The following is a 25593-nucleotide window of genomic DNA, read 5'->3' on the forward strand; positions in this document are numbered from 1 at the left end:
TTTCTTCTAATATTGGGAGCTGCCTGTGTAATAAACTTGTCCTTCAGGATGAGCTGTCCCTTGACTGAATTAGGGGATAAAGAGGCGTGTTCTATTAGGGCTTCTCTCAGCCTTTCCATAAAGGCTACAAGATTCTCATTTGGCTTTTGGTTTAGTGTAGATGGTTTAGAGTAATTGAGTGGTTGGTCCTGGTTTTCCATAGGCCTTCTAAAAGTCATATGAAAAAGTGCAAGTGCTTTCTTTTCCATTCAGCTCCTGAGCTATTGGGGTTTCAGTTAGGGTTGTCTGCTGGAACTGCTTCCCTCCCAGTTGGGAATGGTGTTTCTATTACTTGTTCACTTTCCCAACCTGCTTTCTTACCTTTTGGTGTATTATGGGAGATATATTGTTCATTTCCATAATTCTCTGCTGCTTGCAGAGCTGATTGCTTTTCAGCTGCAGTGAGGGTCTGATTTAGGAGCAACATGATATTACTTCATATGAGGTGAAATACCTCAGTTAGATTTTGGAAAGTTTTTATATACCTATCAGGGTCATCAGAAAATCAGCCTAAGTCTCCTTTTATTTGCTTAAGGTCCTGCAATCAGAAGGGAACTTGAAGGGGGATCCTTAGATGGTTCCCCTGGAAGTTGCTTTCTTCATTTTGGGGAACTATTTTACCTGGGCCTGCCTGATATGATCGCTCAAAGAGCTGGGTTGATCTTACAATGCTTGTAAAGGTTTAGTAAAAATGCTATGCCCTTGTGGAAAAGAAAATGAGTTGCTTTTTTCTTCAGTGTTCTGAGGTTAAGGAAGTGCCAGTGTTTCAGAGTACATTCCAGAGGGGTGCAAGCTGAAGATAATTTGTTACCCATTTAGGAAAACAAAAGAGAATAAAAGCATCCTCTTATTCTCCTTCCTTTCCGTATGACCCAGAGTGGAGGAGAAGACAGGGAGCATCCTTGGACAGTTTTCCCTCCCTGGTTTCTGGATCCTGGCCCCATGTTAAACGTGCCACCCATGGTTGAAGGCATGGTCCTTCAAGCCATGGAATCAGATGAACTAACCGATGGGACTAATCATGCTTTACCCATGCAACCTTAGCTTCTCCGCCTTGTGTGATTCCCCTTTGACTTCCTAAACCTGTGTGATCTGCCTGGATCCCCAAAAAATGGATCTTGGGAGAGACTGTGTCACCTTTGGGTCAAGGTTCCTTTAATGTAGGCAATGTGCTAGATTGCCTGCTATTACAGCCCATGTTAAAGCATTTACCCTTAAAAAAATGGTTCCGGCTATCTTCTGAATTTAAAATCCCCTTACTAATTAAGTACTATCTTAATTGGAGACAGAATAGGTGCCTTAAAAGAATGTAACAACTGAATGGCCATTTTCCTGCTGATGGGACAATATCGAGACTAAAATTTGGCTGTGGAAGACATCTTACTCCTAAAATGTGGCAAAGGACTGGCAATGTGTCTTATGAAGAGGATTTCTATGTCCACTAGGTGGCGCTGTTGGCTTAGAAATACCATGTGCTCGTCAGCGCGTTAGTAGTGGGTGACCCCCGTGGGTGAACTCTTTTCCTGGAAGACTGCAATGGCATTTTCCTAAGCTATATCCCCATTCTACAGCATTTCTTGATCTTGCCTAACAGGATTATTTCCCTAGCCTGTAAAAGTTCCTACACATTCCACACACACAGAGAGTAAGAGAATACAGATAGAGAGAGAAGAAAAGTTTGGCGACAGGATAACTGGAAGAGAGCCTTGAAATTAAAGGACAGATTTAAGGTTGAGGTTCGCTCCTGATACTCACCACTCCGATGAATTATTTCTCGGCCCATGCACCAAAACGATACAGCTCTGATGAATGGAGGAATGGGGGACTCGGAACAAAGAGGAACCCCGTGTGTAGCATAAGAAGTAGTTGCTTATATTGGGAAGTTAAAGGAAGCAGCGTCTAATTTGCGTAGGGCCCAGGGAATTGGTTTAACCAGGTGTGTCATCCGCATAGCCCATGAAAAACCTGGCCCTCCCACCTTAGCCCTTTAATATGCAAATGTGGGTCACCTCAATGTTTTATCACATGGTGTTATCTAAAGATGGCCGTAATACTTGGCACACCTGGTAACAAGAAGGAAAAGGTGGGAATCGCCATATTAAGTGGACCTAGGTTTTATTGTCGGTATTTGCATATCAAAGCTTGCTGGCCTGGCCCTTCATGCTGCCTTTTCTGTTAAATAAGAAATGTTTCAGGGGGTTGCTTCCTATTACAGGAACATTTGCACCAAGAACTTTTACCCTTTCTAGTGGCCTAAAAATTGTTTCTTAATAACTCCTGTATTACTGCCATGAACGTTGGTGTGCAAATATTTTCTATGAGTCTGCACTTTCAATTTTTGTAGGTATATACCCAGAAATAGAAGGTTAGCTCATATGGTAATTCTATGTTTAACTTTTTGAAGAACTGTCATACTGTTTTCCACAGCAGCTGCACCATTTTCCATTCCCATTAGTAATGCACAAGGACTTCAATTTCTCCCCATCCTCACCAACAATTGTTATATTCAGTTTGTTTTATTAATAATAGTAATTCTAATGGGCGTGAAGTGGTATCATCTTGTAGGTTTGATTTTCATTTCCTTAATGATTAGTGATGTTGAGTGTCTTCTCATGTGCTTATTTCCCATCTGTAGATCTTCTTTGGAGAAATGTCTGTTCAAGTCCTTTGCCCATCTTTTAACTGCACTGTTGCTTTTGTTGCTATTGTTGTTATAGAGATTTGGGATTTCTTTGTGAATTCTGGATATTAATTCCTTATATATATGATTTGCAAATATTTTCTTCCATTCTGTGTGTTGCCATTTTACTCAGTTGACAGTGTCCTCTGATGCACAAAACTTTCTAATTTTATGTGGGTTTTTCTGTGTTTCCAGTTATAGTTTAGTCCATTCATCAAAAGACACATTCACAGATTCTTTTAAAAACAGGCACCTTTACTCTGGGAGGCTTGCCAAGCTTCTGAGTGACAACTCCCTTAATATTAGAAACTGTTTTGTATAACTAAGGGTGTCTACTAAGCACAATCTTAAATCTCACAAAGGTGTCAACAAAATATATTATAGTTACACCCTTGATGTGAGATAGTTTCTTACTTTGAGCATGAATGGCTGGAGATGAGGATTCTCCTTACAATCTGAACAGTTTTTTCCTTTAGAATATCTCTTTCTTCTTTTACTTTATCAAAAACAGAAAATATAATTATGCTAATTGGCACACTTAACACTCTGATTTTAAATTATTTTGCCAAAGTTCACAAATTGATTAGGGACATTAAAAATTTTTTTCCAAAGACTACACATTGGGTATAAAGTACACTGCTCAGGTGATGGATGAACCTAAATCTCAGAAATCACCACTAAATAACTTAATTGTGTAACCAGATACCACCCTTTGCAAGTAAACTCTCAGGATTTTAGTTCCAGTGAATGAAGGCAAAAGTGACTAATCAGAGCAAATGAGACTGAGTCAGGTGCATCAGGTGCAGGGGGCATGAACCTCATCCAGCTGGCACAGAGCACTGTTTCTGTGGCCACCAAGCTGCAGACAAACCAGCAGACTGCAAAGAATCACATCACTTAGAAGCTGCCAGAAGTCTTATTATTGTGATAGAATATGCTGAAATATTGAGCCTTACTGTAATACATCCTTTCATAGAGTTTTCACAATGAAAGTAAAACCCTGCCACAAGTGGCACTGTCAACTTTTCTATGTGCACTCCCTTTTCCTCACATCGACATTCGAATTAGTCTCCGTCGTCTAAAGGAGCTGTCCTATTGAAGCAGCATCATTGCCTGGGTTTGTGGTCTCGTGCTGAGATTAATGACACGGACACACACACACATGGAGTGGGTTAAGGGGCAGGAAGTTAAACAGGCAGAAGAAAGGAGAGAGGAGAGCAGCTTTCTCTTTCTTATGAGAGAGAGGTGTCCAAAAAGGAAAAGCCGGCCGGCCACTGACTGCACCAGATCTTATAGGCAGGCTGGAGGAGGCAGTGTTTGATTTACGTAGGCCCCACAGTTTGGTTCGATCAGGTGTAATGTTTACATGGTGCCCGGGAAGGCTGGTTACCCCACCCTAATCTTATTATGCAAATGGACTTTCTATGTGGCCAGCCAGCACCATCTTGTCTGCTCCTTACTGTACATGTGGCTGGCAAAGAGAAGAGAAGATGGAGCTGCCATTTTGAACATGCCTGTTCCCAGGTAGCCTTTTCCTACTGGCACAACTGCCACCTGTGCAAGCTTCTAGCTTGCTTGTCTACGTCTGCAGCTTGATTTTACAGGCTGATGTTTGTTAGAAAAGAAAATGATTTTGGAGTTGCTTTTCATTAAAAGGAAAACCTTACTGAGGACTCCTGTACCCTCACTATCTGCCTAAGTAATTTCTTCTTAACTCCCATGTAACTATCAGCTTGCTAATGAGACCAATTCATTTAACTTGCACTGCAGTAGAGCCACAGAGCAGAGTAATATGTATAGGATCCAGGGGGAATGAGTCCTCCCAGCTGGCCTCTCCTGCCATTTGATTCAGTGATGAATCAAATCTTTCTTTTCTTTTGACTTAGGCTGATTTACAGAAAAAAAGCACATTCCAGAATAGTTAAGTTAACTATTAGCCAGATCGCCTTTAGCTGCTGGCTTGGGTTATATAACAACTCCCTAACTCTAGAAGCTAAGGAACAGAAGGCCAGCATTTTCTCTGATCTCCTGTAGTTTTAATGCTTTTCCACTCTCCCCTCCCCTTCTCCCAGCCCACTGTTCCACCACTTCACCGCATGTGCCTTTGAAAGTCTCTGTGGATCATATTCCTCAAGTATTTTGATTATCTTGGGTGCTTCTGCTTACACTGCCATGTATTCTGGCCTCATAAGATATTCACTTTACATGACCCTTGCTTGCTGTCTTTGACACACTCACCATATAACACTTGCAGAGCCAAAATTCTAGGAAAAGCACCTGCAATTATTAATGCGTAACCGGTATTCCGAAATGATTAAATGCATTGTTTCTGCTGTGGAAGAAAATGCTGGGGTGAAGCCAGAGCAAAGGTAAAAGACCTGGTTTTCCTTAAATGGATATAGCCTGAGAGGCATTTATATTTTCAGAGGACCCAGTCCTGATGCTTCTGATCATTTTTCAAATCAACTTAATGAATATGAGATGGCTGCACATTAAACTGATATAACAGGTAAATATCACCTGCATTTAGGGTGGGCAGCTGATACAGGGCAACTTTTTTTCTGTGATTCTAAAGAATTTGTAAGGGGAGTAAAAATGCGGGCTGGATTTCTGAATGAGATTTACGTTCTGCTCTCACTCTTGACTGGCTGCCACAATAAACACAGGAAGATGTTTTTAAGCTCTCATGAGCTAAAAGCAATGCCAATTACTATGGATTGCTTTTGGTAGATTTTGGGTAATTTCACGTGACAAATGTTACCTCTGCTTGTGACTTCCTTAAAAGATAGCTAAATGCTGAGCCCACTGGAATAAACATCCAGAGTAGAGAGCTACATATACCCCAACATATTGTTTTTTCCAAAGCCACAAGCTCATGTCAGATGCTTTGTACCCTGCACTGCTGTCCAAGTGAAGCCTCCCTTTCTCTATCTTCCAAGTACAGCCCAAACCCTAAATGCGACCCTTTAAAAGGATCCTTTACAAAGTGGATGTTTAAAGTGAATAAAATGTCATCTAATCATCTATTCCTTTTGCCTTGAGCTGCAGAGTCATCCACATTTGCTATTTCCTTCAAGACTGCTTTCTTTTCCTAAACACCGGAAGCTTCAGAGCCACTCATGCATTGCAGTAATTTCGCCCACTCAGGGTAAAAAATAAGGCCTTCTCTGTGTTGATGAAATCAGGCTGGTTCCTCAGTAGGATCTGTGGTCTAGGACTACCCTGGAGAGACATGAATTTCTAATTTTTATGCTTTACTCAAATTTCCTACATTATTTTTATTTCAAAATCCAGTGTTTTAGGGCTGGGCGCAGTGGCTCATGCCTGTATTCAGCGCTTTGGGAGGCTGAGGTGGGCAGATTGCTTGAAGCCGGGAGTTTGAGACCAGCCTGGCCAACATGATGAAACCCGGTATCTACTAAAAATAAAATAAAAAACTAGCTGGGCATGGTGGTGACACCTGTAGTCCCAGCTACTCGGGAGGCTGAGGCAGGAGAATCGCTTGAACCCAGGAGGCGGAGGTTGCAGTGAGCCGAGGTCGTGCCACTGCGCTCCAGCTTGGGTGACAGAGCAAGACTCCCTCTCAAAAACATTCTTTAAAAATCCATTGCTTTTTAATGAACTGATAAGTTGCCTAAGGGGATCTCCATTCATATTATATGGTATTTCATTCACAGCTTCTCTGGGAGAGAAGCACAGAGTTGTACCTCTCAGTCAGCCAACAACACTCCCGCTTGAGCTGCAGAGTCATCCACATTTGTATAATAATGAGAAATGAGGCTCCCATGGGTGTCCCACACACGTGCATAAAAGAAATGCCATCAAAGTGAAAGTGTTGCCACGCTACACCTAGCGTAAGATCACCTGGGTTAGTGGGAAAAAAATGGGTCAGTGTCTGTAGTCATGAAGTGATTCTGTATTTTATTGTAGAAATCCTATCAAGTATCAGTTTCAAATGATTTTTTTTTTTTTTTTTCTGAGATAGAGTCTCGCTCTGTTGCCCAGGATGGAGTGCAGTGGTGCAATCTCCACTCACTGCAGCCTCTGCTTCCCAGGTTCAAGTGATTCTCTTGCCTCAGCCTCCCAAGTATCTGGAATTACAGGTGTGCACCGCCACACCTGGCTAATTTTTGTATTTTTAGTAGAGACAGGATCTCACCATTTTGGCCAGGCTGGTCTCGACTCCTGGCCTCAGGTGATCCACCTGCCTTGGCCTCCCAAAGTGCTAGAATTACAGGCGTGAGCCACTGGGCCTGGCCTCAAGCAATTTTTACATACTCCATGCTTAAGTTGAGATGTTGCCTCTTCTTTGTTTCTTTCCAGGAGTGTCAGCAGCTATAGTCAAGTTTCAAGAAGGGGGGATGCTGTTGGGACTGTGCAGGCAATGGCCTAAAAACAATAAAAAGCCCCACTAAAAGCTGGTTTTCTTTTGATTATTATCCTGTACTGACAATTCTAAGTAATATCAGTGATAAAATAAACCACTGGGGAAGACCACTCCCACACCTGCCCCTAGTTGATATGGCACTGTGAAAGCACTCCAGTATCTTTCTTTTTTTTTTCTTTTTTTTGAGATGGAGTCTTACTCTGTCGCCCAGGCTGGTGTGCAGTGGCTTACTGCAAGCTCCACCTCCTGGGTTCACGCCATTCTCCTGCCTCAGCCTCCTGAGTAGCTGGGACTACAGGCACCCTCCACCAGGCCCGGCTAATTTTTTGTATTTTTAGTGGAGATGGGGTTTCACCATGTTAGCCAGGATGGTCTCAATCTCCTCACCTCGTGATCTGCCCGTCTCGGCCTCCCAAAGTGCTGGGATTACAGGCATGAGCCACTGTGCCCGGCTTCCAATATCTTTCTTAGGAAGGATACATCATCAGTTAAATAACGAAATCAATATATATTCACTGTAGAACATCTAGAAAATTTTGAAAAATTATTTTTAGGAGAGAATTAAAATTCGTGTAACCCCACCACTTATTGGTAATCATAGACCTTTATGTCATTATTACTTTTTTGGTTATTAAAAGTAATTCTGCCATAAATATCCTTGTTACATATATTTCTTTTGGCGTTTGTGATTTTTTTTGGGAAGTACATTCTTGAAAGTTTAACTTTTAAAAAGCATCAAATATATATCATCATGTCCTGTAAAAAGTATTTATCAATTTATAATTCCTAGATTGGTGTACACATCTCCCAACACAAAACTTTATCATGAAAAATAAATCCTGATTATTTAATTGATTTTTTTTTGAGTTTTCCAATTGTTGTGTTACTACATTTAATAGGTCAGTACTTTTGTCCGGGTAATAGTAGTTTCGTCATTGCTCTCTTAGCTTCTGGTAACAAGCGGCTCACCATTTCTCTAGCCTTTGCTAGAGAAGAGCTCCCTCTGATGCATCTGGAACCCTGGGTTGCTTTCTTAGGCCGAGAGTAGTCACACATATTTGTGGTGCTTGTTATTATAGCACCTTACTTACAAGCACCAATTTTAAATACGCTAATACTCTGTAAAGAACCACCACAAAAAAGTGGCTTAATGCAAAAGCCATTTATTTTGTAATTTTGCTAGGTATTTCTTTTGGTCTGTAGGTGGCTTGGCTGGGAAGTTCTGCTTGTCTCACCTGGGCTCATTAATGCTTCTGAAATCAGCTTCTAGTCAAGAAGGTGTCTTTGATTCTGGAAGTTGGCTGACTATGAGATAGGGTCACCGGGCTTTGCGTTTTTTGTCTACTAGGAGGGTAGGCCAGGCTTCTTCACATAAGTGTTGCAGGGATCCCACAGGATCAAGAGAGTGAAATCCAATGTTCAAACACTTTAAAAGTCACTTTTGCTGCTGTTCCACTAGCCAAAGAAACAGAAAGTTCACCCTCCCCTCAAAACCCCCACTACCCTTCCCAGTCTCTGGAAACCATCCTTCTACTCTCCATGACCATTAGTTCAATTGTCTTGATTTCTCAATCCCACAAATAAGTGAGAACATGCGATGTTTGTCTTTCTGGTTTTGGCTTATTTAACTTAACACAATAATCTCCAGTTCTGTCCAATGAGATCCAAATGACTGGATCTCATTCTTTTTTTCATGGCTGAGTAGTACTCCATTGTGTATATGCACCACATTTTCTTTATGCATTTATCTCTTGATGGACCCTTCTAAATCTTAGTTATTGCAAACAGTGCTGCAAGAAACATAGGGATGTACTGATTTCCTTGCTTTTGGATATATACCCAGCAGTGGGATTGCTGGATCATATGGTAGCTCAATTTTTAGTTTTTCTGAGGAAAGTGCAAACTGTTCTCCTCAGTGGTACATCTCCACTAGCAGTGTACAAGGGTTTCCTTTTCTCTGCATCCTCATCAGCATTTGTCATGTGATGAGCCTCTTATATATTTTGGTTATTAATCCCTTGTCAGATGGGCGGTTTGCAAATATTTTCTCCCATTCAATGGGGTATGTCTTCACTTTGTTGACTGTATCTTTCAATGTGCAGAAATTTTTATTATTTCTTTTTTGAGATGGAGTCTTGCTCTGTTGCCCAGGCTGAAGTGCAGTGGCGCAATCTCTGCTCACTGCAAGCTCTGCCTCCCGGGTTCACGCCATTCTCCTGCCTCAGCCTCCTGAGTAGCTGGGACTACAGGCGCCCTCCACCAGGCCCGGCTAATTTTTTGTATTTTTAGTGGAGATGGGGTTTCACCATGTTAGCCGGGATGGTCTCAATCTCCTCACCTCATGATCCGCCCATCTCGGCCTCCCAAAGTGCTGGGATTACAGGCGTGAGCCACTGCGCCGGGCCTGCAAAAGCTGTTTAACTTGATGTGATCCCATTTGTCCATGTTTGCTTTGGTTGCCTGTGCTTGTGGTGTGTTGCTCAAGAACCCTTTTCCCAGACCAATGTCCTGGAGAGTTTCCTGATGTTTCTTTGTAGTAGTTTCATAGTTTGAAGTCTTAGATTAAGGCTTTAATTCATTTTGATTTGATTTTTGTATATGGTGAGAGATAAAGGTCTAGTTACATTCTTTTGCATATGGATATCCAATTTTCCAAGCATCATTTATTAAATTTGTTAAATTTTATCAAATGCTTTTTTAGCCTCAGTTGAAATGATCATATGTTTTCTATCCTTCATTCTGTTGATATGATGAATGATACTGATTGATTTGGATGTGTTGAACCATCCTTGCAACCCAGGGATAAATCCCACTTGGTCGTAATGAATTATCTTTCTAATGCATTGTTGAATTTGGTTTGCTAGTATTTTGCTGAGGAATTGTACATCAATATTCATCAGAGATATTGGCCTGTAGTTTTCTTTTCTTTTCTTTCTTTCTTTTTTTTTTTTTTGATGTCCCTCTGTCTGGTTTTGGTATCAGGGTAATACTGGCTTTGTAGAATGAGTTTGGAAGTATTCCCTCCTCCTCTATTTTTTGGAATAGTTTGAGTAGCATTGGTATTAGTTCTTTCTATGTTTGGCAAAATTCAACAGTGAAGCCATCAGTTCCCAGTATTTTCTTCACTGAAAGGCTTTTTATTATGTCTCTCATCTCAGTACTTGTTATTTATCTGTTCAGCTTTTGGATTTCTTCTTGGATCAATCTTGGTAGGTTGCATGTATCTATGAATTTGTCCATTTCTTCTAGATTTTCCAGTGTATAGGTATATAGTTGTTCATAGTAGACACTAATGATCCTTTGAATTTCTGCAGTATCAGTTGTAATGTCTCCTTTTCCATTTCTAATTTTATTTGGATCTTCTCTCTTTTTATCTTAGTCTAGCTAAAGGTTTTTCAATTTTGTTTAACTTTTCAAACAATCAACTTTTTGTTTCATTGATCTTTCATTCTTTTAATTTCATTTATTTCTGCTCTGATCTTTATTATTTCTTCTACTAATTTTAGGTTTGGTTTGCTCTTGTTTTTGTAGTTCTTTAAAATGCATTGTTAGATTGTTTATTAGAAATCTGTCCTCTTTTTAAAATTTTTAAATTTTACTTTAAGTTCTGGGATACATGTGTAGAACGTGCAGGTTTGTTACATAGGTACACATGTGCCATGCTGGTTTGCTGCACCCATCAACCCATCATCTAGGTTTTAAGCCCTACATACATTAGATATTTGTCCTAATGCTCTCACTCCCCTTGCCCCCAAGCCCCTGACAGGCCCCCGTCTGTGATGTTCCTTCTGTGTGTCCAAGTGTTCTCGTTATTAAACTCCCACCTATGAGTGAGAACATGCAGTATTTGGTTTTCTGTTCCTGTGTTAGTTTGCTGACAATGATGGTTTCCAGCTTCATCCATGTCCCGGCAAAGGAAATAAACTCATTCTTTTTATGGCTGCAGAGTATTCCATGATGTATATGTGTCACATTTTCTTTATCCAGTCTATCATTGATGGACATTTGGGTTGGTTCCAAATCTTTGCTATTGTGAATAGTGCTGCAATAAATAGTAGCATGATTTATAATCCTTTGGGTATATACCCAGTAATGGGATTGCTGGGTCAAATGTTATTTTGAATTCTAGATCCTTGAGGAATTGCCACACTGTCTTCCACAATGGTTGAATTAATTTACACTCCCATTAACAGTATAGAGGCATTCCTGTTTCTCCACAGCCTTGCCAGCATCTGTTGTTTCCTGACTTTTTAATAATTGTCATTATTACTGGCGTGAGATGGTATCTCATTGTAGTTTTGATTTGCATTTCTCTAAGGACCAGTGATAATGAGCTTTTTTCGTGTCTCTTGACCACATAAATGTCTTGTTTTGAGAAGTGTCTGTTCATATACTTTGCCCACTTTTTGATGTTTTTTTCCTTGTAAATTTATTTAAGTTTCTTGTAGATTCTGGATATTAGCCCTTTGTCAGATGGATAGATTGCAAAAATTTTCTCCCATTCTGTAGGTTGCCTGTTCAATCTTTTTTGATGTAGGCAATTATAGCTATAAACTTCCCTCTTAGTACTGCTTTTGTTGTATCCCATAGATTTTGGTATGTTGTATTTCCATTATCATTTGTTTCAATAAAATTTTCAATTTCATTCTTAATTTATTCATTGACCCACTGGTCATTCAGGATCATGTTGTTTAATTTCCATGCATTTGTATAGCTTCCAAAATTCTTCCTGTTATTAATTTCTAGTTTTATTCCATTGTCATCAGAGAAGATGCTTGATTTTCTGTCAGTTTTTTGAATGTTTTAAGACCTGTTTTGTGACATAACATTTGGTCTATCCTTGAGGACAATCCGTGTGCTGGGGAGAAGAATGTGTATTCTGCAGCTCTTGGCTGAAATGTTCTGTGAATATCTATTAGATCCATTTGGTCTATAGTGCAGATTCAATCTGATTTTGTTTTGTTAACTTTCTGTCTGGAAGACATTTCTAATGCTGAAAATGGGGTGTTGAAGTCTCCAGATAATATTGTACTGGGGCCCATTTGTCTCTTTAGCTCTAATAATTGCTTTATATCCCTGCCACTTACCATTTTGTGAAAAAAAATAAAATAAAAAGAATTTGCTTTGTATACCTGGGTGCTCCAGTGCTGGGTGCATATATGTTTAAAATTATTATATCCTCTTGCTGAATTGACCCCTTATTTATTATGTGCTGACCTTGTTTGTCTCTTCTTATAGTTTCTGTGTTGAAACCTATTTTGTCTGATGTAAGTGTAGCAACTCATGCTCTTTTTTGGTTTCCATTGGCATGAATATCTTTTCCTGTCTTTTTATTTTCATTCTATGTGTGTCTTTATAGTTGAAGTGTGTTTCTTGTAAACAATGGATCAATGTATCTAGTATTTTTCATCCATTCAGCCAGTCTGTATCTTTTGATTGGAGAGTTTAGTCTATTTGCATTCAATGTTATTACTGATAAGTAAGGAGGACTTATTGTTGACATTTTATTATTTGTTTTCTGGTTTTTTTGTGGTCTTTTCTTCCTTCTTTCTTTCATTCCTGTCTTTCTCTAGTGAAGTGGATTTTTTCCTTTGGTGATTATTTAGTTTCTCATTTTTTATTTTTTGTGTATGCATTGTATGCTTTTTGATTTGAGATTACCATGAGGCTTGCAAATACTCTCTTATAACATATTATATTAACCTGATGACAACACTATTTTGCATAAGCAAACAAAGAAGCAAAAAGAAAACTAGTACAAACTCTATACCTTAATTTCATCCTCCCACTTTTTAACTTTTTGTTGTTTCCATTTATAACTTATTGTACTGAGTATGTCATATACTTAATATAATCCTTGCTATTTAATACTGTCTTGGCATTTTTAAGCAATTAGACATAGGAAGAACTTACTGGAAAAAGAAGACATTAGAACATGTGTTATAATATGTTGTGAAAGACGATGTTTCTAACACAGTATACAGCATCATTTTAATGGTGATCCTGTCATTGAGGATTTTCCCACTTTCTCCACATATTGTTTTTCAGTCTAGGATTATATTTATAATAGAAATGAGAACTGCTTGAAATATCACATTTTAGAAATTCAGTATTCAATTTTCATAAAAAAGAAATAATACTGAAAATTGAATGTATTAAACATTGCTTAAAATCATGTTATTATATATTTTTATTAAATCATTATTTGCATATTATTACTGATTTCCTGGATTTCAATTGGAGTGGATTCCTATGGCTACTTTAGAATACAGCATATTGTAAAATAAAAGAGATGTGATATATTAATTACATCCACTAGTTTTTACAAATCATTTATCTTTTTCAGTTTGATTACATGGGCTCTGATATAAACGCTGTAACACAGAAGGTTATTCAGATAATTGGCCTTGTTAACACTGTAAGTTTTTAAAAGCTATTTTAAAATATATTTTATAAAAATGATGTGTATAATAGTTTTCTGTGCTGTTGAAGAGTTTCCATAACCAAAGTACTGTATCAAATGTGTTTTTAGAAAATGTAATATAGGCTGGGCGCGGTGGCTCAAGCCTGTAATCCCAGCACTTTGGGAGGCCGAGACGGGCGGATCACGAGGTCAGGAGATCGAGACCATCCTGGCTAACACGGTGAAACCCCGTCTCTACTAAAAATACAAAAACTAGCCGGGCGAGGTGGCGGGCGCCTGTAGTCCCAGCTACTCGGGAGGCTGAGGCAGGAGAATGGCATAAACCCGGGAGGCAGAGCTTGCAGTGAGCTGAGATCCGGCCACTGCACTCCAGTCCGGGTGACAGAGCGAGACTCCGCCTCAAAAAAAAAAAAAAAAAAAAAAGAAAATGTAATATAATGTTCAAGTTTATTTATGATTTTTAATTATATTCTTCTTTTAGATGCTTACCCAGTTACAACTGACCGTTATTATATCTTCAATTGAAATCTGGTCAAATAAAAACAAAATTTCTACTACAGGGCATGCTGAAGATGTATTGTTACAATTTTTTGAATGGAAAAAGGACCATCTTAACTTCAAACCACATCAAATTGCATACTTATTTGTGTAAGTGTAGTATTCTGCATTTTATAACATTAAAGGAATAACTCAAAATGATTTAATATGTTCGTTATGAAAAATAAGCATTTATTTTATATATATCTTGTGTTCTACCTGTTTAATATAGATACTATGGAATGTGAGAAATGTAAGCAAGAGTCCTTGTCCTCAAGGAGTTAATGTGAGGCAAAACTTAAAATGTTTTATTAAACAACATAAAGTTATTAATAAAAGTAAAATTCCACAAAAGGTATTGAAATAACTAAAAGTTTAATTGTGAATGCTACAATTTATTTGATTTCCTTTGGTTTATGAACCTTTACCCCAGGTTATCATATTTCTATATTCCTGGCTCACTTCTAGTTAATTCTTATGTTTTTATTTTCTAATATAATGAAGGGTTAAATTTTCCTACTGTCTAGAATTTAATGTGCAGAAAAATCTGGTCAAAAATAAGTAATAAATGAACAAAGAGGTCATAGAAATTTGAATTTTCAGGGCTATAAATATAGAGGAAACCAGAATAAAAACTATAATCATTAGTGCAATAGTATTTCCATAAATTGTTAGGCCTTATCCTAATTATATTTCTGGATATTTATCAAATTTAAAAGAGAAAAGTGTATATTGAAATATTCTTAACATTGAAACTTTGAGAGAAATGTATTTATGGCATAATTCAAAGTAGTATGGTGTTTGGAAGATAGTAATTGTTTGATAATGTTTGCTGCTATGAAACTTATCACCAATAATACCACTTTCAAATTCACTTATGGCAAAAGTTATTTTTCAGCTACAGGAAACTTCCCACCTTAATAGGAGCCACATTTCCTGGGCAAATATGTAATAAGGATTTTGCTGCTGCAGTTGCTCTGGTAGGTAATTATCTCGTTTGCTCTCAATACTTTCATATTTTAAATTTTCCTAAATATTTTAAAACATGCATAAATATATTACTTAGTTTCCTCATAATTTTATAGCTTTTATATTACTAATTTGGAGCATAATCAAGGGGTATGTCAGGAATGAGGCTAAAATGAAGCCAGTGAAAGCATGATGCATTTCCATAAAGATCAAGCACATTTACTCCTGGTTAAGGAGTAATGTTAGATCCTCCAATCCCTTTTCTCCTGGGATGTGATTATATTTTTGTGAAATTACTTGCTATCATCTTGCAGGTCACTCTGTGTTCATTTTTTCCCCATTGTTGTTCTCTGTGCTTCACTTGAGATAATTTCTATTGATCTGACTTTAAATAGGATTATCCATTCTGCAACAGTTTCAAATCTGCTATTAAGCCGACCAATTCAGATGGTTGAATTTTTAAATTCTAGAGTATCTACTTTATTTTTTAAAAAACTTTGTTAATTAATTAAATCTTAAAATCACATAATTGAGGTATAATCAACATACAAAAGCTATACTTATTTAATGTACACAACTTGCTGAGCATGGAGATAAGTATTACACTTGTGAAACCATCACCACAATAAATGCCATAAGCATATTTGTCATCTCCGAAAGACTACTCTGCTCCCTATGCTTATTATTATTATTAGTATTTTGTCGTAATAACATTTAATGGAAGTTCTATCCTCTTAGAAAATGTTTTTAAATTAATATTTAATATTTTATTTTAGATTCAGGATATACATGTGCCTGTTTGTTACATAGATATATTATGTACTGGTAGGGATTGGGCTTATAGTGTGCCCATTACCAAATAGTGAACAATTGTACCCCATAGGTACAACTGGGTTCTCTATTCTCTTCCATTGATCTATGTGTCTATTTTTGTAACAGTACCATGCTGTTTTAGTTACTATAGCCTCATAGTATAATTTGAATTCAGGCAATGTGATGCCTCTAGATTTGTTCTTTTTGCTTAGAATTGCTATGGCTATTTGTGCTCTTTTTGTTTCCATATGAACTTTAGGATTTTTTTTTTCCTAATTCTGTTAAAACTGATGTTGATAATTTGATAGGGATTGCATCAAATCTGTAGATTGCTTTGGGTAATATGGTCATTTTAATAATATTGATTCTTCCAATCTATGAGTATGGGATATTTTTCCATTTGTTTGTGTCATCTACAATTCTTTTCCTAGTGTTCTGGAGTTCTCGTACAGATCTTTTACCTCCTTGGTTAGATGTATTCCTAAGTATTCTGTGTGTGTGTGTGTGTGTGTGTGTGTGTTTATGTGTATGTGTTTGTGTGCCTACTATAAATGAGACTGTTTTCTCAATTTGGTTCTCAGCGTAAATATTATTGGTATATAAAAATGCCACTCGTTCATATATTTTGTATCCTGAAACGTTACTGAAATAGCTTATCAAGTCTAGGAGTCTTCTGGAGGAGTTGTTAGGGTTTTCTAAGTATATGATCATGTCATCAGTGAACAGAGATAATTTGACTTCCTCTTTTTCAATTTGGATGCCATTTATTTCTTTCTCTTGCCTGATTGCTCTGGCTAGGACCTCCAGTACTATGTTGAATAGGAGTAGTGAGAGTGGGTATCCTTTCCTTTTTCCATTCTTAGGGGGAATGCTTTCAAGTTTTCTCCATTCAATATCATGTTGGCTGTGGGTTTGTCATATATAAAATTCTTATTACTTAGAAGTATATTCCATCTATGCCTCATTTGTTGAGGGGATTTTATCATAAAGGGATATTGGATTTTGTCAAATGCCTGTTCTGCATCTATTGAGATGATCATATGGTTTTTGTTTTTAGTTCTGTTTATATGTTGAATCATGTTTACTGATTTATGTTGAACCATCCTTGCATCCCTGGAATAATGCTCACGGATTGTGCACTTGATCTGTGTTCTCTCCCTGGACTAGGAGCAGCAGGAATGGAGGCAGTAGTGGCAACAAGTGAAAAGGGCTCGTCAGTGACCTCTGGGAGTAGAGTAGTATATATTCTGTTGGTACATGAAAGTGCCTGGCCTCCTTTGTTGATGTGGTGGTGTCAACTGGCACTGGGCTCCTCAGCTCAGGCAGTGGGGCCAGGACTGCTCTGGGCAGCCAAGTCATCATTTCCCTGGGAGGCAGAGTGACACTTCAGCTCAGGCCCTGAGGGGAGAGGCAGGGCACAGTAGGGACTAGGATGGGTAGACTGAGTAGCTCCACAGTAGCTTGGCCCCACAGGGGAGGGTATAGCAGCAGCTTGGCTCAGGGATGGCAGGCCACCAGGCAGGGATGTTTCAGTAGTGGCAAAGCATCAGGGATAGAATGGGACACCTCCAGAACAGGACACACTCGGGTCCTTTTGCTTACCTTCTCCCCCAGGGAGAAGTCCCGCCTGTATCTAGACTAATCTGAGCTGGGAGACACAGTCGTGGAGGCAAAGTGTTTTCTTCTGTTCTCTGTGTGGCTGTCCTGGGTTTCTATGTGTTTTTGTTTGTTTGTTTGTTTGAGTTGGAGTCTTGCTCTCTCACCCAGGCTGGAGTGCAGTGGTGCAATCTCAGCTCATTGCAACCTCTGCCTCCCAGGTTCAAGCAATCCTCCTGCCTCAGCCTCCTGAGTATCTGGGATTACAGCCATGCACCACCACGTTTGTATTTTTAGTAGAGACAGGGTTTCACCATGTTGGCCAAGCTGGTTTCAAAATCCTGACCTCAGGTGATTTACCCATCTTGGCATTCCAAAGTGCTGGGATTACAGGCATGAGCCACCATGTGTAGCCTATCCTGAGTTTTTGTGCTACACAGGGCTTCTGCTCTCATTTAATATACTTGGCACCCTTATTTAGCTATTTTCACCAAAGCATAGTTGCTTATTCATTGTTTTGACTGTCTTTGTAGCGGGGACAAGTGGTAGGGGCTTCAGTTGGCCATCTTGCTGCTGTCACTTCCCTCCCAATATCTTTTTTAAAAAAGTTTCTTTTTAATTTCATTATGATTAGTTTAAATTTGTTTTTCTTTACTGTTCTGGTTCATCCATTTTGATTTCTGTTTGTATATTTTTCAGCTTACTTTCCTCATAGGACTTTCACTTATTAAATGCTACAGAAGGCAGGGCAAATTAAGAAAACAGGTACTACACTAGGTATTTCAAAAGGATTTAGAACAGAGAATTAGTTATACAGGTATTTCACATCGGAAAAAAGTCAAAAGGGAATACTGAGTTAACAGATAATAAAATGATAGTTACCACTCCAGAACTAAGGAAAACTGGGGTTCCCAAAGTTGAGGTCAGAAGAGGGAACTTCCAACTGGCATTTAGGTCTCTGGAGGAAGGAGTATTGCCTCAAGCTGCTGCTACATTGAAGGGGCATAATTACATGGGTTCTGATAGTACTGGAAGAAGTTGGAGTCAGGAAACTATTGATCCTGGAGTAAACTACAAATACTGAAATAAACTTCCACTTTAGGAGCAAAATGGTGCTGACTGGGCCATGGTGCTGAACAAAACAACTGTCTGCGGGAAAAAGAAAGCCACTTCTTTCTTCCAACTGCAGATAATTTGGTAACAAAAAAATATGAGAAATGTAGTTTGCGTAATCTTAGTCCCACAATCTTATAGCAGAGTATAGAAGGGTAGATTTGAAATTCATTTTGTTGTTTTTTATGGTGCTTGCACTCATCTGTTATATCATTTTTTCTTATGAGATTTCTTAGCATACGAGGAAAAAAAGAGGATTCTAACTTTTTCATCTAATGGATAGTAGAGGGAATAGGGATCTACCAAAGTTAGGCAAAAATGTGGCCTTTGCTACCATTTATTCTTTGCTTCTTTCCTCATAATTTCTTTCGATCAAAAGCTGGGATGGGGAAGGAAAGATTGCTTGAGTTCAAGCAGTCTGCCAGGAAGTGAAGTTACTCTTTTTTGAAGGTGTACTGAAACGTTCGATGCATTCGTTTATTGTTATGTTGGCCATGGCTGTTTTTCTACCTGTTAGTGGGTGCAGGTGAACAATAAGCAACCCAGGAGAGTATGGAGAACCAAAAATTCAGAAACGTCTCCATGGATTGTGGCCGCCTTCTCTGACCTACTCTTTACTTATCACTCCCTCACTATCATTTACTTCAGGTTCATCAGAAACCAACTACCTTTTTACATTAGAAGATCAGTTAAATTTCTTCTATGATGTTGTTGTTTTTGTATTTTGGAGATGTTCAGTGGCCTGTATTATTTTGCTATGTGGTGGAAGAATTAATTGATTTTGGTGGAAGTACTTAAATAAACAGAGTAATGTCATGTGAGTAATTAAGGCATATAACAACTGAGTTATTCCGAATGTTTTCAATTTTACCTGCAACTTCAAAATAATTTGAAATTACTTAGAAACAGATGATAGCTGTGTTCTTTCTCCTATATCACAACACTTTAATTGTGTTCTGAATAGTCATCTGAGCAGGACTCTTAAAGGAAAACATAAGCATTGGAAATTATGTACAGGAGAACAATAATACCTATGAGGATGTATTATTTATCTATTGTGACATAACAGATCACAGCAAAACTTAGCAGACAAAAACAATGCAGTTCTGTAGGTTAGGAATCTAGGAGGAATTCAGTGGGTGGTTCAAACTCTAGATTTCCAACAAAGACAAAATCAATGTGTCAGCAAGGGCTGGAGTTATCCCAAGGTTTGACTAATGGAGGATATGCTTTCAAGCTCAGTCATGTGGCTGTTGGCAGACCTCAGAAAGTCATTTCCAAGATCACTCATGTGGGCTTCTCTACTAGTTCACCTCATGGCATTGCAGCTGGATTCCCCTAGAGTGAGCAAGAAAGAGCAAGATAGAGAATTTAAGAAGCCAGTCCTTTTATAACATATCCTGGACATCATGACCCATCACTTCTGCTATACTCAGTTAATTAAAGGCAAGTCAGTAAGTCCAGCCTATACGCAATAAAGTGGGATTCCACAAGGACGTGAATACCAGGAGACAGGGATTATTGAGACCCATTTCAGAGGCGGTCTACTATAGAAGGAATGTAGAATTGACTATTGAAGAATATTAAAGGCATTTTGTTTAAAATAATTCAAAGAAGCCATAAACTAGGGTTTTTGAGTGTTCTGTTTGCTAAGATAGCTGATAATGTCATTAAGTAATAGTGTTTTGAAACTTAATATAATTATTATTTGGACTCATTCATGTTTAATAAATCTATAATCAAAAAATTTATATAGCTACTATAATTGCATCCACATAGGTATCTTGAGTGAATTTTAAGAATTACTTTCATATACTAACTTTTGATTCGGTAAATATTGTTGTATTTTAGAACTGATTATACTTATTAGTTAACTTCTTCTTTTTCTTATATTTAGTACACAGAGGGTTTATCCTTGGAGTCATATACTGTCATTATTGTTCAATTGCTTGGCCTTAGTCTGGGATTAACTTATGACAAAACTGACAGCTGCCATTGTTCAGGAGATGTTTGCACAATGACACCAAAAGCAGTGTAAGAATTTTCTTTATTAAATAGACATGTTCTTTCTTTAATTAATTTCTTTTTTCCTTGTTTTCTTTCAAACTTTTTTCTTTTTAATTTTTGTGGGTACATTGTAGGTGCATATATTTATGGGGTGCATGAGATGTTTTGATAGAGGCATGTAATGTGAAATAAACACATCATGGAGAATGGGGTATCCATTTCCTGAAGCATTTATATCCCTTGAGTTACAAACACCCCAGTTACACTTTTTAAGTTATTTTAAAATATATAAATAAGTTATTATTCATTGTAGTCACCCTGTTGTGCTATCAAATAGTAGGTCTTATTCATTCTTTCTGTTTTTTCTTTTTTTTTTTTGTACCCATTAACCATCCCCACCTCTCTATAGCCCCCTACTACCCTTCCCAGCCTCTGGTAACCATCCTTCTACTCTATTTCTATGAATTCAATTGTTTTGATTTGTAGATCCCACAAATAAGTGGGAACATTTGATGTTTGTCTTTCAGTGCCTGGCTTATTTCACTTAATGTAATGATGTCCAGTTCCATCCATGTTTTATTTTTAATTGTGGATACATAATAGTTGTACACCATAAATACATACAGCATGCATATTTATGATATAGGTGCAATATTTTAATCCAAGCATACAATGTGTAATGATCAATTCAGGGTTATTAGGATTTCAATCACTACAAGCATTTATCAATTCTTTGCATTAGGGATGCTCCAATTCCACTCTTTTAGTTATTTTGAAATATGCAAGAAATTATTGTCAACTGTAGTCACCTTATTCTGCTGCCGAACACTAGATCTTACTCTGTCTATGTAACTGTACTTTTCTACTCATCAACCATCCCCTTTCTACTTCCCCCTCCAACCTTCCCAGCCTTAGGTAACCACCATTCTATTCTCTATCTCCATGCATTCAATTTTTTTTAGTTCCCATATCTGAGTTAGAACATGCAATGCTGTCTTTTTGTGCCTAGCTCATTTCACTTAACATTATGTCCCAGTTTCATCCACATTGTTGAAAATGAGAAGATTTCATTCTTTTTTATGGCTGAATAAAATCCTACAGTGTATATGTACAATATTTTCTTTCCAGATTCATCCACTGATGGACACTTAGGTTGATTTTATATCTTAGTTATTGTGAATAGTGCTGCAGTAAACATGGGAGTGCAAATACCTCTTCAATACACTAATTTTTTTCTTTTGAATATACTTCTAGCAGTGAAATTGCTGGTTCATATGGTAGTTCTATTTTTAGTTTTTTCAGAAACATTGATACTGTTCTTCATAGTGGCTGTACTAACTTACATTCCCACCAAGAATGTATGAAGGTTCCTTTTATCTGCATCCTCACTAGCATCATTCTTGTCTCTCTTTTTGCTAAAAGTCATTTTAACTGGCGTGAGATGATATCTCATTGTAGTTTTGATTTGCATTTATCTGGTGATTGGTGATGTGCAGCATTTTTTTTTCCTATAGCTGTTTTTTGGCTATTTGTATGTCTTTAAAAAATGTCTGTTCAGATCTTTTGCCCATTTTAAAATCAGATTATTTGTTTCTCTGCTATTGAGTTGCTTGACTTCCTTATATATCTGGTTATTAAGCCCTTGTTAGATGGGCAGTTTGCAAATATTTTCTCCCATTTTGTAGCCTGTTCACTACACATTGCTTATTAAATCCTTGTTAGATGAGTAGTTTGCAAATATTTTCTCCCATTCTCCCATGTCTTTATTAAATAGACATGTTCTTTCTTTAATTAATTTCTTTTTTCCTTGTTTTCTTTCAAACTTTTTTCTTTTTAATTTTTGTGGGTACATTGTAGGTGTACACTGTGTTGTTTGTTTCTTTTGCTGTGCAGAAGCATTTTAGTTTGATGTAATCCTATTTGCCTGTTTTCGCTGTGCGTGCCTGTGCTTTTGAAGTCTTACTCAGGAAATCTTTTCTCAGACAAATATCCTAGTGTATTTCCCCAATGTTTCTTCCAGTAATTTTATAGCGTCAGGTCTTAGATTTAATTGATTTTGATTTGATTTTTATATATGGCAAGAGATAAGGTTCTAGTTTTATTCTTTGGCATGTGGATGTCCAGTATTCTCAGTATCTTTAGTTAGAGACACTGCTCTTTCCCCAGTGTATGTTCTTGGAGGCTTTGTCAAAAGTGAATTGACTATAAATGTGTGGATTTATCTCTGTATTCCCTATTCTTTCCAGTGGTGTACATATTGGGTTTATGACAGTACTGTGTTGTTTTGGCTACTGTAGCTTTGTAGTATAATTTGAAGTCAGGGATGTGATTCCTCTAGTTTTGTTCTTTTTGTTCAAGATGGCTTTGGCTCGTCTTGATCTTTTGTAGTTCCATATAAATTTTGCGTTTATTTTTTCCATTTCTAAGAAGATTGTCATTTCTATTTTGATAGGGATTGCCTTGAATCTATCTGTAGGTTGCTTTGGATAATATGGACATTTTAACAATATTGATTCTTCCAATTCATGAACATGGCATGTCTTTCCATTTTGTGTCTGTGTGTCCTCTTCAATTCCTTGCATCAATATTTTATAGTTTTCATTGTATGAATCTTTCACTTATTCTAAGGAACACTTGTATTTCTGTTAATCAAACTAAAATTTTTGGCAATTATACAACACTACACCAGACAACTGCAGAATACAACTTCTTTGCAACTGCAAATGGAGTGCATGCAAAAATAGGCCTAGCACTCTCCCAGGCCTCTCCATGCCTGGGGAAACCCTTTCTCCTTACTATTTTCAGAATATGGATTATAATTTTTTTCTTTTGGCCAGCTCAAGGGCACTTTCTATGGACAGGCCATATGAATTGTCTATTTTTAGTGATTCTGAAAGATCTAAATACTGACAAATGTAAAACATTGATAAAAGAATTTGAAGAAGATACAAATAGAGAGCACTTGTTTATGGATTGGAAGAATTATTCTTATTAAAATGTTCATAGTATTTAAAATGATCTACAGGTTTGGTGTAATTTCTATTAAAGTTTTATTGTCATTTTTCACAGAAATAAAATAAAAATCATAAAATTTGTATGGAACCACAAAAGACACTGAATAGCCAAAGCAATCTTGAGCAGAAAGAACAAAGCTAGAGGTATCACAATACCTGGTTTCAAAATATATTACAAACATATAGTGATCACAACAGCATGGTACTGCCATAAAAACAGACAGATTGACCAAGGGAACAGGATAGAGAACCCAGAAATAAATCCACACCTCAAGTCAATTTATTTTTGACAAAGATGCCAATGGTACACAATGGGGGAAGGATAGTCACCTCAATAAAAGATGCCGAGAAAACTGATATGTGGTGCTATGTTAACATTCAGAAGAATGAAATTGGACCCTTATCTCATACCATATGAAAATCAACTCAACATGGATTAAATACAAAAGCATAGGACCTGAAACTCTAAACCTACCAGAAGAAAACAAAGGGGAAATCTTTTTGACATTGGTCTGGGCAATGATTTTTTAGATATGACCCCTAAAGCACAGGAAACAAGAGCAAAGATAGACAAACGGGGTTACAACACAATAAAGGAAACAGCTAACAGAGTGAACAGACAACCCACAGACTTGGAGAAAATATTTGCAAACCATACACATGATAAAAGAATAATATCCTAAAATATATAAAGAACACAGACATCTCAACAGGGAGAACATATACAGGTCAATTTAAAAATGGGCAAAGGACCTGAATAGACACTTCTCCAAGGAAGACATACAAATGATCAATAGATTTATAAAGAAATAGTCAACATCAGTAATAATTAGAGAAATACCAATTAAGATAGCACCTCATGCCGGTTAAAATTGCAATTATCAAAAAGAAAAAATATATGTGTTGACTAGGATGAGGAGAAAAGGAAACACTTGTACTCTGTTGGTGGGGATATAAATAATACAGCCATTATGGAAAACAATATGGATATCCCTCAGAAATACTAAAAGTAGAATACCATATGATTCAGCAACCCCACATCTGGGTATATATTAATAATAATTAAAATCCGTATGTTGAAGAAATATCTGTACCCCCATGTTCATTGCAGTTATTGACAATAGCCAAAATATGGCGGCAACCTAAGTGTCCATCAGTGGATGAATGGATAAAAACATGTGGTTGTCCTAGTTCATTTTGTACTACTATATCAGAATACCCAAGACTGTTAATTTATAAAGAACAGAGATTTATTTGCCTCACCATTCTGGAGTTTGAGAAATCCAAGGTAGAGAGGCCTGCATCTGGTGAGAGCCTTCTTTCTCTATCATGCTATGCAGGAGGAAGGGCAAGGGAGCACAGGTGCATATATGAGAGGAGCTGAACTTGGTTTTATAGCTAAACCACTTTTCATGATAACTGTGACAGTTCATTCAGGACATGCATGATGGAAGCATCCTCAAGGATTAGTTCTCATGGTCTAATCAACTCTTGAAGGTCTCACTTCCCAACACTGTTGCATTTATTGGGTATTAAAATTGACACATGAATGTTGGGGGACACACTCAAACTATAGCGTTTCACCCTGCCCGCCCAAATTCACATCCTTCTCATAATTCAAAATATATTCATTTCACCCCAATAGCCCCCAAAGTCTTAACTTCTAGCATCAACTCAAAAATCTGAAGTTCAAATTCTAATCTAAGTCAGATGAGGGTAAGACTCTAGGCGTGGTTTATCCTGAGGCAAATTCCTCTCCAGCTGTGAGCCTGTGCAGTTAACAAGTTGCATTGTTTTTTGGTGCTTCCAAAATACAATGGAGGAACAGGCACAGGATAGATATTCCCATTCCAAAAGAGAGAAATAGGCAAGAAGGAAGGGGTAACTGGTCTCATATGACTCCAAAACCCAACAGGGAAAAACAATACTGGCTTAAACCTGGAGAATAACCTCCTTTGACTCCATGTCCTACATCATGGGCATACTTGGGTGTAGGTTGAGTCTGCAAAACATC

The 25593-nt window shown here is 37.6% G+C and overlaps 1 protein-coding gene across 1 annotated transcript in view; it reads left to right on the forward strand.

Annotated features, from left to right (window-relative positions):
* The window catches only part of LOC111544109 (disintegrin and metalloproteinase domain-containing protein 5), a 124734-nt gene that overhangs the window by 12934 nt on the left and 86207 nt on the right, over positions 1–25593 (forward strand). The window contains exons 7-10 of the mRNA XM_023214502.2: positions 13453–13524; positions 14012–14178; positions 14966–15047; positions 20456–20592. Coding sequence (XP_023070270.1) covers positions 13453–13524; positions 14012–14178; positions 14966–15047; positions 20456–20592 — 458 coding nt within the window. The remainder of the gene's footprint in view (positions 1–13452; positions 13525–14011; positions 14179–14965; positions 15048–20455; positions 20593–25593) is intronic.

The sequence above is a fragment of the Piliocolobus tephrosceles genome, chromosome 7 (genome assembly GCF_002776525.5).
Source record: "Piliocolobus tephrosceles isolate RC106 chromosome 7, ASM277652v3, whole genome shotgun sequence".
NCBI classification, from domain to species: Eukaryota; Metazoa; Chordata; class Mammalia; order Primates; family Cercopithecidae; genus Piliocolobus; species Piliocolobus tephrosceles.